This window comes from Sus scrofa, chromosome 1, assembly GCF_000003025.6.
Source record: "Sus scrofa isolate TJ Tabasco breed Duroc chromosome 1, Sscrofa11.1, whole genome shotgun sequence".
Lineage (NCBI taxonomy): Eukaryota > Metazoa > Chordata > Mammalia > Artiodactyla > Suidae > Sus > Sus scrofa.
Genome location: NC_010443.5, coordinates 216,708,305 through 216,720,575, shown reverse-complemented (window position 1 = coordinate 216,720,575; position 12,271 = coordinate 216,708,305). Strand labels below are relative to the sequence as shown.

Below are 12,271 nucleotides of genomic sequence, written 5' to 3'. Positions count from 1 at the left end.
TAAATAGAAAATGAATTCTAGGTGAATCAAAGCCCCACATGAACAAAAATGAAATGATAAATATAAGGAAAATTTGGAAACTGCTTATATAACCTTAGGATGTCAAAGACCTTCCCAAGAAAAACAGGAAACATGAAGGAGAAGATTAATAGATTTTACACATGAAAAATTTAAAACAGTCACTACTTCACACATTAGAGGATGGCTAACAAACGTTATCAACAAAAGCAACAGAAAATAAAAAGTACTGGCATGGGGCAAGGATGTGGAGAAATTGGAACCCTTGTGCATTGCTAATGGGAATGTAAAATGGTGCAGCTACTATGGGAAATGATACGACAATTCCTTAAAAATTTAAACATAGAATTATCATGATCCAGCAATTCCACTTCTGGGTGTATACCGAAAAGCAATGAAAGCAGGGACTCGAATAGACACATGCATCCATGTTCATAGCAGCATTATTCACAGTAGCCAAAAAGTGCAAACAACCCAAATAGCCACTGGCAGATGAATGAATAAACAAAATGTGACATATACATGTTATTCAGCCTTAAAAGAAAGAAAATTTTAAAAGAAAGAAACACATGCTACAACGTGGAAGAAACTTGAGGATATTATGCTAATTGAAATAACCCAATCATGAAATAACAAATATTAAATAATTCCACTACTATAAGGTACCTACAGTAGTCAAATTCATAGAGACAGAAAGTTGGTTGCCAGGATTGGAAAGAGAGGGGAGTGGAGAGTTAGAGTTTGGTAAGTGCTGAGTTTCGGATGGGGAAGATGAAAATGTTCTAGATGGATGGTGCTGATAGTTGCATGAGGGTAAAACACAGTGAAGGGGTTAAGAGTGTGGGCCTTACAATTAGACTGCGTGCATTTGGGTCCTGATGCGACCACTTATTGACATTGTGTCCCTGGGCAAGTCACCAAATCTCTGTGGACCTCAGTTTCTTCATCTGTAAAATGTGGAAAATAATAATAACTCCCTCATGGGGTTGTCTTGACGAATTCATTATTAATGAGAATAGCATGTAGAAATAATACAACCCTATAGTTGAATTTGGAAACACCTATTGAAATTTAAAATGCACCTATTCTGTGATCTAGCAATTCCACTCTTGGGTTGAGTCAATACTTAATAAGAACTAGTTGTTTTTCGGTTCTTATTGTCATCATCATCACTATTCCTATTTTTGATGTGGAAAAATTTGTAAAGTATATTGTTAAATCAAAAAGAACAATGTGTACAGATGTGTAATATGCTACCATTTGTCATTTGTGTATATACACACATATATTCATATATGGCTTACTATGTATAGACTGTCTTTGAAGACTATTCAAGAGGAAATGAAGTAGATGACTAGGGATAGGAGTGGAAGGAATTTTTCACTATATACCCTCTTGTTCTTTCAGAAATTTGTATCATGTGCATATATTAACTATTCAGACACTTATTACTTTTTCATAGAAAGAAAACATAGCCTGTAAGCCCCATTACAAACTGAACCTGCACTTGGTCTGTCTAGAAAGCTGTTTTCCTTCCCAGTGGATAAGGGGGTAATGAAATACTTTGCATCCTTAACAATGGCAATCCAATCTATGAAGCCTATCCACAACCTTGAAAATGCTGAGACACAGTGTCAAGTGCAAAAGGCATGATACAAAATCTTACATAAGGGTATGTTAACAGGTAAACTAACAAATGTAGCACTGAAAAGAAACAGGCAGAAATCTTAAGCATGGTTATGTTGGGGCCATAGAACTATGGTAATATTTTCCTCCTTCACTTATGTGTTTTATAAATTTTTGTTCATGAGTTCTTTCACTAGTTTTATAATGTAAAAATTATGTTAAAAAAGAAAAATGTAAGGGATTTTTAAATAATAAGACTATAAGCTATTCATTTTTGTCTGCTTTATGCTGATCTATATAAAGAAGAAGCTAATAACATTTTTAAACGAATAAATCTGTAATGGTGCCTGGAAAACAAGAAAGAGTGCCATCAGCAAGCCAGGTATCTTGAAGAATTTGTGAAAAAAAGAAAGTAGGTGGTGTTGGGAATGATAGTAAAAGCATGTAGGAAGAAATTACCACCCAAAACAGACATGGGGGGAGACCCCTCTGCCTGTAAGAATACTGGAGAAGTTCCAAGCTTGGGGAATCTGTTAAATAATTATCTACATAATGATAAATAGTACTCCTCCCTCCATAGCACCCGGGGAGATGGCACTGTTTGTCCCTAGTGAAATATTCTCCAGAGTAGAAAATCTCTTGGTAGAAGCTTCTATTCTAGGGATTGAGGTCGGAAAGAGAAGAGGTAATACTGAGGCAATTCTGGACTTCAATAACAAACAATGAAGAAAGAAAAAATAGAAGGTAGTTCCACCCAGGCCTGAATATGATACCATGCTCCATTCCAAAGTAAATCATGTTGATTCTTTTCTAGTTGTGGGGTTCCTAAGCCTGCTCCTTGCTCATCCATCCTAAAGGGAAGCTCTTGTGTTGGCCCATGTTGCCCATTCCACAAAGCCCACAGACTGCAGAGGAAACCTATGCCAGCTACTTAAGTTAAAAAACCGACTTCTTCATCATGTATATGAACAGGCAACCAAGGGCTACCAGACAATTGAGGGCAACCAAAAGCATAACGGAGAAGATGAAGGTGTGTAAAGAGAATACCTGGAACAGGAGATAAAAGAGACAGTATGGGACAAGAGAAAACAATGTAGTTCATGTAATTAGAACCTCCTTTCCCTACTCTGGATATGTCTCTAAAGGGAAACTACCTGCATTGTTTCTCTAGCTGGCTTACAGTTTTAGGTTCCACTGGGGTAGCCCAGAGAGAGGGTAATGATGTTGCACATAATATCAATGAATCTCACAATTATAATGCTTACATTATAATGTTGAGCAAAAAGAACCAGCCCCAGAAGAGTACAAACCATAGGATTCCAGTGATATTAAGATAAAAATCAGACACGGGAGTTCCCGTTGTGGCGCAGTGGTTAACGTATCCGACTGGGAACCATGAGGTTGCGGCTTCGGTCCCTGCCCTCGCTCAGTGGGTTAACGATCCGGCGTTGCCGTGAGCTGTGGTGTAGGTTGCGGACGCGGCTCGGATCCCGCGTTGCTGTGGCTCTGGCGTAGACCGGTGGCTACAGCTCCGATTCGACCCCTAGCCTGGGAACCTCCATATGCCGCGGGTGCGGCCCAAGAAATAGCAACAACAACAACAACAACAACAACAGCAACAACAACAACAAAAAAAGACAAAAAAAAAAAAAAAGACACAAAACTCATCTGTGCTTTTCCTTAAATGGAAGAAATGCAGAGGGGATTAAGGCTTAAGAGGTAGTTTAGTTTGTGAAAACTAATTGAGCTGTATCCTTTAACATTGATGAAACTTGTATACAACTAATGAAGAAGCTGTAACAGCTAAGAACTTCTTGTATGTTAGACAGTATAGCATTAGAATATATAAAGCAAAACTGTTGGAGAAACAAGGAAATTTTTGCAAATTATAAATACTAATAGTAGGATTTAACCAACTCAGGAATTGATAGTTTAAACATGAAAAATGTAGGAATATTGAGGATATGAGCAATTAAATTACAGGCTTATTTATGTGTATTTTATATACCCAATAAACATAAAAAATGGTTTATAAATATATAGGGAATATAAACCTTCACCAAAGAAATCAATAAATTCACCAAAGCAGAAATCTCATATATTTTTTTTTAGTGTGGTAAAAGTAGAAATTAAAACCAACTCTCACCACTGCTCTTCAACATAGTTTTGGAAGTCCTAGCCACAGCAATTAGGCAAACAAAAGAAATAAAAGGCATCCATATAGGAAGAGAAGAGATAAAACTGTCACTGCATGCAGATGACATGATACTATACATAGAAAACCCTAAGGACTCAACCCCAAAACTACGTGAACTGATTAATAAATTCAGCAAAGTAGCAGGATATAAGATTAACATTCAGAAGTCAGTTGCATTTCTGTATACCAGCAATGAAATATTAGAAAAGGAATACAAAAATATGATACCTTTTAAAATTGCACCTCACAAAATCAAATACCTCGGAATACACCTGACCAAGGAGGTAAAGGACCTATATGCCGAGAACTATAAAACTTTAATCAAAGAAATCAAAGAAGATGTAAAGAAATAGAAAGATATTCCATGTTCCTGGATTGGGAAAATCAATATTGTAAAAATGGCCATACTACCCAAAGCAATCTACAGATTCAATGCAATCCCTATCAAATTACCCATGACACTGTTCACAGAACTAGAACAAACAATCCAAACATTTATTTGGAACAACAAAAGACCCAGAATCGCCAAAGCAATCCTGAGAAACAAAAACCAAGCAGGAGGCATAACTCTCCCAGACTTCAAGAAATACTACAAAGCCACAGTCATCAAAACAGTGTGGTACTGGTATCAAAACAGACAGACAGACCAATGGAAGAGAATAGACAACCCAGAAATAAACCCTGACACCTATGGTCAATTAATCTTTGACAAGGGAGGCAAGAACATAAAATGGGAAAAGGAAAGTCTATTCAGCAAGCATTGCTGGGAAACCTGGACAGCTGCATGCAAAGCAATGAAACTAGAACACACCCTCACACCATGCACAAAAATAAACTCAAAATGGCTGAAAGACTTAAATATACGACAGGACACCATCAAACTCCTAGAAGAGAACATAGGCAAAACACTCTCTGACATCAACATCATGACTATTTTCTCAGGTCAGTCTCCCAAAGCAATAGAAATTAGAGCAAAAATAAACCCAGGGGACCTCATCAAACTGAAAAGCTTTTGCACAGCAAAGGAAACCAAAAAGAAAACAAAAAGACAACTTACAGAATGGGAGAAAATAGTTTCAAGTGATGCAACCGACAAGGGCTTAATCTCTAGAATATATAAACAACTTATACAACCCAACAGCAAAAAAACCAATCAATCAATGGAAAAATGGGCAAAAGACCTGAATAGACATTTCTCCAAAGAAGATATACAGATGGCCAACAAACACATGAAAAAATGCTCAACATCGCTGATTATAAGAGAAATGCAAATCAAAACTACCATGAGATACCACCTCACACCAGTCAGAATGGCCATCATTCATAAATCCACAAATAACAAGTGCTGGAGGGGCTGTGGAGAAAAGGGAACCCTCCTGCACTGTTGGTGGGAATGTAAACTGGTACAGCCACTATGGAGAACAGTTGGGAGATACCTTAGAAATCTATACATAGAACTTCCATATGACCCCACAATCCCACTCTTGGGCATCTATCCGGACAAAACTCTACTTAAAAGAGACACGTGCACCCGCATGTTCATTGCAGCACTATTCACAATAGCCAGGACATGGAAACAACCCAAATGTCCATCGACAGATGATTGGATTCGGAAGAGGTGGTATATATACACAATGGAATACTACTCAGCCATAAAAAAGAATGACATAATGCCATTTGCAGCAACATGGATGGAACTAGAGAATCTCATACTGAGTGAAATGAGCCAGAAGGACAAAGGCAAATACCATATGATATCACTTATAACTGGAATCTAATATCCAGCACAAATGAACATCTCCTCAGAAAAGAAAATCATGGACTTGGAGAAGAGACTTGTGGCTGCCTGATGGGAGGGGGAGGGAGTAGGAGGGATCAGGAGCTTGGGCTTATCAGACACAACTTAGAATAGATTTACAAGGAGATCCTGCTGAATAGCATTGAGAACTTTGTCTAGATACTCATGTTGCAACAGAAGAAAGGGTGGGGGAAAAACTGTAATTGTAATGTATACATGTAAGGATAACCTGACCCCCTTGCTGTACAGTGGGAAAATAAAAAAAAAAAAAGAAAAAAAAAGAAATTAAAACCAATGGATCAAAAAATATACTGAAAACCATTAAAATCACAAAGATAAAATCTATCAGGATGGCTAAATATGACATCAGGTAACATCAACATACAAAAATTTTAAATGTTCTGTCAAAAATCATTAAAAAACTATTCACAATATTACAAATACTGTATAATACCTGGGAATAACTCCCAATCAGAATCCTATCAAGAATTACTCCAGTGAACTTGCTGGCTCATTGTAAAATTTATTCAGGGGAAAAAAATGCCAGAAAAAACAATTTTGAAAATTGCCTTACCTGCCAGACAGCCAAAGTTACTATAGAGATATGCTATACAATATGATAGCCAGGAGCATTATATGCATATTTAAATTGAAGTTAATTTAAATTAAATAAAATTTAAAATTGTTTCTCAGGTGCCCAGGTTACATTTCAAATGCTCAATATCTATATGTGGAGATACACATATCATTGTGTGTATGTATGTATATACATATGAATATATATAATATACTTTCAGCCTATCGTATGTGTGTGTGTAGGTATGTATGTATGCATGGATATATATGTATTTTTATGATATTTGTTTCTTTCCTTTATCCCATCACCACTACTTGCTCTTAATCTTCCCATGTCCTTCACTTATAGTCATTCTCTGGGTTCCTTCTTTATGGGTATAAAGAACTTAAGATACCATACTATGAAATTATGGTCACATAGTAAACCTCAAATTCAGGAGAAGAAACTGATGACCAGGTCCTACTCTCACAACCTGTCAATGGTGAACCCTAACCCTAACTGTAACCTTAATGGGGTATCTTAGGAATAGCAAAATAACCAGTGTTGCCAGAGTGGAACAAGCAAGGGGGAGAGTGGTAAAGATGAGGTCAGAGAGGTGATAGTAAAGGGATATATCACTAAGGGCAGTACTTCTCAAACTCTAAAATGCATGTGAATCACCTGGAGAGGGTGTGGTAAAAGAGAAAAAGGTTAAGAGTAAGAGGTGATCCCAGGGTTATAGCCTGAGCACAGCATGGTGGTGCCATTTATGGAGATGAAGAAGCCTGCAGGATAAGCAGATTTGATGGATGAAAATTGGGTCAGAATGGGTGAGGATGAAGAATTATGGTTTGCATAGAACTTCCATATGACCCCGCAATCCCACTCTTGGGCATCTATCCGGACAAAACTCTACTTAAAAGAGACACGTGCACCTGCATGTTCATTGCAGCACTATTCACAATAGCCAGGACATGGAAACAACCCAAATGTCCATCGACAGATGATTGGATTCGGAAGAGGTGGTATATATACACAATGGAATACTACTCAGCCATAAAAAAAGAATGACATGGAGTTCCCGTCGTGGCGCAGTGGTTAACGAATCCGACTAGGAACCATGAGGTTGCGGGTTCGGTCCCTGCCCTTGCTCAGTGGGTTAACGATCCGGCGTTGCCGTGAGCTGTGGTGTAGGTTGCAGACGCGGCTCGGATCCACGTTGCTGTGGCTCTGGCGTAGGCCGGTGGCTACAGCTCCGATTCAACCCTAGCCTGGGAACCTCCATATGCCGCGGGAGCGGCCCAAGAAATAGCAACAACAACAACAAAAAAAAAAAAAAAAAAAAAAAAAAAAAAAAAAAAAAAAAAAAAAGAATGACATAATGCCATTTGCAGCAACATGGATGGAATTAGAGACTCTCATACTGAGTGAAATGAGTCAGAAAGACAAATACCATACGATATCACTTATAACTGGAATCTAATATCCAGCACAAATGAACATCTCCTCAGAAAAGAAAATCATGGACTTGGAGAAGAGACTTGTGGCTGCCCGACGGGAGAGGGAGGGAGTGGGAGGGATCGGGAGCTTGGGGTTATCAGATACAACTTAGAATAGATTTACAAGGAGATCCTGCTGAGTAGCATTGAGAACTATGTCTAGATACTCATACTGCAACAGAACAAAGGGTGGGGGAAAAATGTATACATGTAAGAATAACTTGATCCCCATGCTGTACAGCGGGAAAAAAAATAAATAAATAAATAAATAAAAAGATGTTTGTAGACATCCAGGTAGATGTGTCAAGTACACAGTCTATAGATATGGCCAGAGTCTGCGCTAGGAATAGAAATTTGAAGTCATCGGTTAGTTATGTAGGTGGTATTTGAAATTTTGAGACTAGATGAGCTCCCCTAGGAAGTGAGTATAGACGGAGGTCAGAGACAAGTATGAACTTAACCAGGGCCACTCCAGGAATGTGCAGGAGTCAGAGAGAAGAGGAGGCAAAGGAGACTGAGCTGATGTGGTCAGGGAAATAGGAGAACCAAGAGCAGTGTTTTCCTAGGAAGCAACCAAAGAAATGTCTTAAGGAGGGAGTCATCAGTGATCAACTGTGTCAAGAGTTGCTGTGAAACTGTGAAACTGAGATATTATTTATGTTGATTAGTAAACATCTGAAACTATGCCTATTACATAATAATCATTCAAATATCACAGGCTATATGGAGAATATCATGGAGAATACCCGTTAAAACCTATACAAATCATATCATTGTTCTTGGTGAGAGATCATATTTTTCAGTGCAGAAAACTTTTTCAGAAACAGATCACTCCGAGGAGTTCCCATTGTGGCTCAGTGGTTAACAAATCCGACTAGGAATTGTGAGGTTGCAGGTTCAATCCCTGGGCTTGCTCAGTGGGTTAAGGATCCAGCATTGCTGTGAGCTGTGGTGTAGGTCACAGACGCGGCTTGGATCCCGCATTGCTGTGGCTCTGGTGTAAACTGGTGGCTACAGCTCAGATTAGACCTCTAGCCTGGGAACCTCCATATGCCGCAGGATTGGCCCTAGAAAAGGCAAAAAGACAGAAAAAGGAAAAAAAAAAAAAAAAAAAAGAAAGAAACAGATCACTCTTCCACTCCCCCACCCCTCCAGCCCTTGAGGTTTTTGCTTAAAATGGGCAGGTGAAGAGGCTCTTTTTCCTGTTTGGAACACCCAAAGGAACTAGCCCGGCCTTCAGTCACCTTGGTCTTAGAAACCACAGAAAAATGAAGTGCTTTCTTGGCCTTTTCCATCTTTAAAGACTGTGCAAACTCATGAGAGAATGTCCTTCTTCAGGGAAAAAGGACTGCCACTTGTTCAACCTCCCCGGGCTTTAGTTTCCTCGTCAACATAATGGGACTAATAGTGCCAATTTCATGGTGTGTAATAAGGATTATAGGTGTTAACAGATACAAGGAACTTAGAACAGTGCTTGGCACATAGTAAGTGCTAAATTAACAGTAGATAATGTCTAGTCACTTAATGATAGAGCATGATAATGTGAGAAAAAAGAATCTATATATGTATTTGTAACTAGGTCACCCTGCTGTACAGTAGAAAATTGACAAAACACTGTAAACCAGCTATAATGTAAAAAAATAAAACTCATTATATTAAAAAAATTAACAGTAGATATTTATTATCATAGTGAGATCAATGTCATCAGCTAAAGAGTACCAGGAACATACTTATAGTCCCCAAAAAAGGGTTTATGGATTTGTTACAGTGAAGGAGACACATACCATGGGGAATTGTGGGGGAATCTCAGTGGGAAGGTATTAGAAAAAGACTTACAGCATATGTTTTTATATCAAGGGATTTGGGGGAGGTTCAAAGATCATCCGGACTTGGTGCTGCCAGGAAGTGGGAGTAATTCCATGATTGGATATCTTAAGTCTTCTTATGTAGAAGGTAAGAGGAACCAAATATGTTTTGGTGGTATTAAAGTTGCAGCAGCACTCATATTAGTCAGGGTGAGGGAATGCTTGGTAATTCTGTAGTTTGGACAATGTTTATATCTTTATCTTTTTCCTGACATACTTACAGAGTGGTCTTGCCTGATGGTTGTGATCGATGAAACTGCTTATGTTCCACAGGATAACACCATAGACTAGCTGATAGTGCCAGGCCAGCTCCTAGTTGTCAGCAATATAGTTTTACTTTTGCTTTTAAAATGACATGTGCTTTGAGGGGGTGATCAAAAGACTTTGTGAATACTTTCACAGTTTCCTCTGACAATATCTGAGTCACGATTCATTGAAGAGAACCCGGAAAGGTGGGCAGAGAAGGCAAAATGATCTAGGAGAACTCTGATTGCTTAGTCTTAAATGTGCCCATCATCTCTGCTTGGCAGATAATCTGCTCTCTAGAAGCTCTCTGAAAAGACAGAAATTTAGTGGGTGACTCAGAGAGAGCCCAGGGAGAAAATAGAAGGTGACAGGAGTTTGCTTCTGGCACTTGGAGGGAAGAAATCCTGGCACATAATCCAGGATAAGATGGAATCCTCCCAGGTGACATAAAGCCATATAAAGATGAAGTATAGAAACTAGCTTCAAAGTGAGACTGACCTTACCTGAAGGACAGAGCCCGTGGGAACTCCCAGCCAGAATGCAAATCAGGAAAACTAAAATGCCAAGGCAAAATATCAAGGAGGAGTAAGGAGCAAGGGTGAAGCTTCCAGGGGCCTGAAATGTAAAATAACCAAGAATGTTGTTGTGGCCAGTAGGACTAGGAAGGAAATCTTTTGGGTTAGATATTCATTGTAGAAACCCAGTGGGATCAGGGGACCCAATGTAAGCTCTCTAGAAGGTTCTGAAACCTTGGTGCCAGCCTTCATCTGCCACAGGCTAGGAGGATGAGTGTTTTTGTTTTGAAGCCCAGCAGCTACCTACTGTATCTAGCTAAGTTCTTGTTTATATTTTGTTTGCCTTTCTCTATGTGAAATTATCTTGTAAAACCATAGGTTGTTGGAGAAGACCTGGACATACTGACAGAACTATGGCGGCCTGATGTTGGACCAGTTTCAGAATCTGAAAGATCACGGGAGAGACCAAACAGTGGCCTCAGGTAGAGAGGGTCAAAAAGGGAAGCTTTGGGACCTAGAGGCCTTTCCTGCCTGGGTTCTGTCCTCACAGGGTTCAGGGGCACAATTTGAATACTATTACACTATTCTCACCTTTTACCATGTTTATTTTCCACAGCATTACATAATTCACCACATCAAGTTGGGGCTTGTGGCTTTGGAGCCAGAGAGATGGAAATTTTGAATTCTGGCTCCTTTGGTTACTAGTTATCATATCTCAAATGTGAAATTCTACACTGCAATTTCCTCAACCTGTAAAATGCAGCCAGCACCATCTCCCTTGCAAGGTTACTGTGAGACTTAGAGATAATATTCATAAAAAGGCAGTTCCAGGGTGTAGGAAACAAAGGATGATGTCCAGTCAAATCTATATCTTTGCTGCCTTCCATTTCTCATGTCCAGTGGGAATATTTGGGGGGAGGAATTTTTAAATGTCTTTGAAATATAAAATGACTAAAAAAAACCCTATTGACTGACATAATGCTCAACTGACAGAAAATGGTAACAAAGGAATATTTGTTCTTTTGCCCTATTAGGTCTCCCTACCCTAAATATCAAAGTGGAAAGATTTTCTAAGAACAATTAAAGGATATAGAGCACATCCTAATAGCCAGAAAAATAATTTGCTGAACTGACGTTGGCCACAAAAGACCTTAATATTTAACTTCAGTGGTTAAATGTTTTTGTGTACTGAAAGCATCATTAAGTTTATCTAAAATCATTGATTTGAGGAAACTGGATGAAGCAATAAAGTTTTTATTTGTGCTAAATCAAGTGAGATTACTATCTTTGAAAGCATTCGCAATTGATGACATTTGTTTACTCAGAGCAGAACAGAAAATAGACAAGATGTCCAAAAACAGTGTCTGGGGGAAAGTTTAAGGTAATAGAAGAAAATCATAACCGACTGCACTACTAATTTTATCTAGATTATCACAGGATTTCTCATGAGGATAGCATATTTTTTTTTTTTTTGCTAGAAAATTCCACAGAAGTAGTTTGTCACATGTAATAAGCTGTGCTGTTGGGCAAGAAGGTGATATCACATTTGCCATTTTTTACAGTTTTTGGCCAGTGGAAAACTGGTGTTGACTGAGCTCTGCCTTTTCTGTCACCCTGTGATCAGTGGCACACATTTTTGAGACTGTCCTCCATAGTCAAAGGCAAGGTCTATGAACTTAAAGCAAAGGCAAGGTTGGCCCTTAACTGTTAAACCTCAAAACAAAGCAGAGAGCCACACAGATGTCTTGGTATGCGCATGTGTTTTGGTGCTTTGTCCAACTCAGCTGTCCTCAATCTTTTAGCAAGCCAAGACATCCTGAAGATGAAGGCTTACTAGGTTCATTATAAAATTGGGTGGAAGAAGGGATGGTTGGAAAAGTCTCACAGGTAAATTTTTTTTTTTTTTTTTTTTTTTTTTTTTTTTTGCTTTTTAGGGTGGCACTCGTGGCTT

General features: G+C 38.7%; 2 protein-coding genes across 10 annotated transcripts in view; one reads left to right on the top strand and one right to left on the bottom strand.

The window, feature by feature from the left end:
- The window catches only part of CD274 (CD274 molecule), a 146,354-nt gene that overhangs the window by 72,156 nt on the left and 61,927 nt on the right, over positions 1 to 12,271 (top strand). For 5 of the 7 annotated variants that reach the window (XR_002341636.1, XM_021083736.1, XM_021083725.1 and 2 more), the window contains exons 4-5: positions 9,552 to 9,647; positions 10,699 to 10,802. The exons of 1 other annotated variant lie outside the window; for it this stretch is intronic. Coding sequence is in view for 5 of the 6 variants with exons in the window: in XM_021083736.1 (XP_020939395.1) it covers positions 10,745 to 10,802 (58 nt within the window). In the remaining variant the exon portion in view is untranslated. The remainder of the gene's footprint in view (positions 1 to 9,551; positions 9,648 to 10,698; positions 10,803 to 12,271) is intronic. One more of the 7 variants, XM_021083728.1, reaches the window with a different exon arrangement.
- The window catches only part of PLGRKT (plasminogen receptor with a C-terminal lysine), a 47,725-nt gene that overhangs the window by 19,151 nt on the left and 16,303 nt on the right, over positions 1 to 12,271 (bottom strand). For 2 of the 3 annotated variants that reach the window (XM_005660117.3, XM_021094326.1), the window contains one exon: positions 10,304 to 10,420. In XM_005660117.3, the coding sequence (XP_005660174.1) occupies positions 10,304 to 10,420 (117 nt within the window). 3 annotated transcript variants of the gene reach the window in all.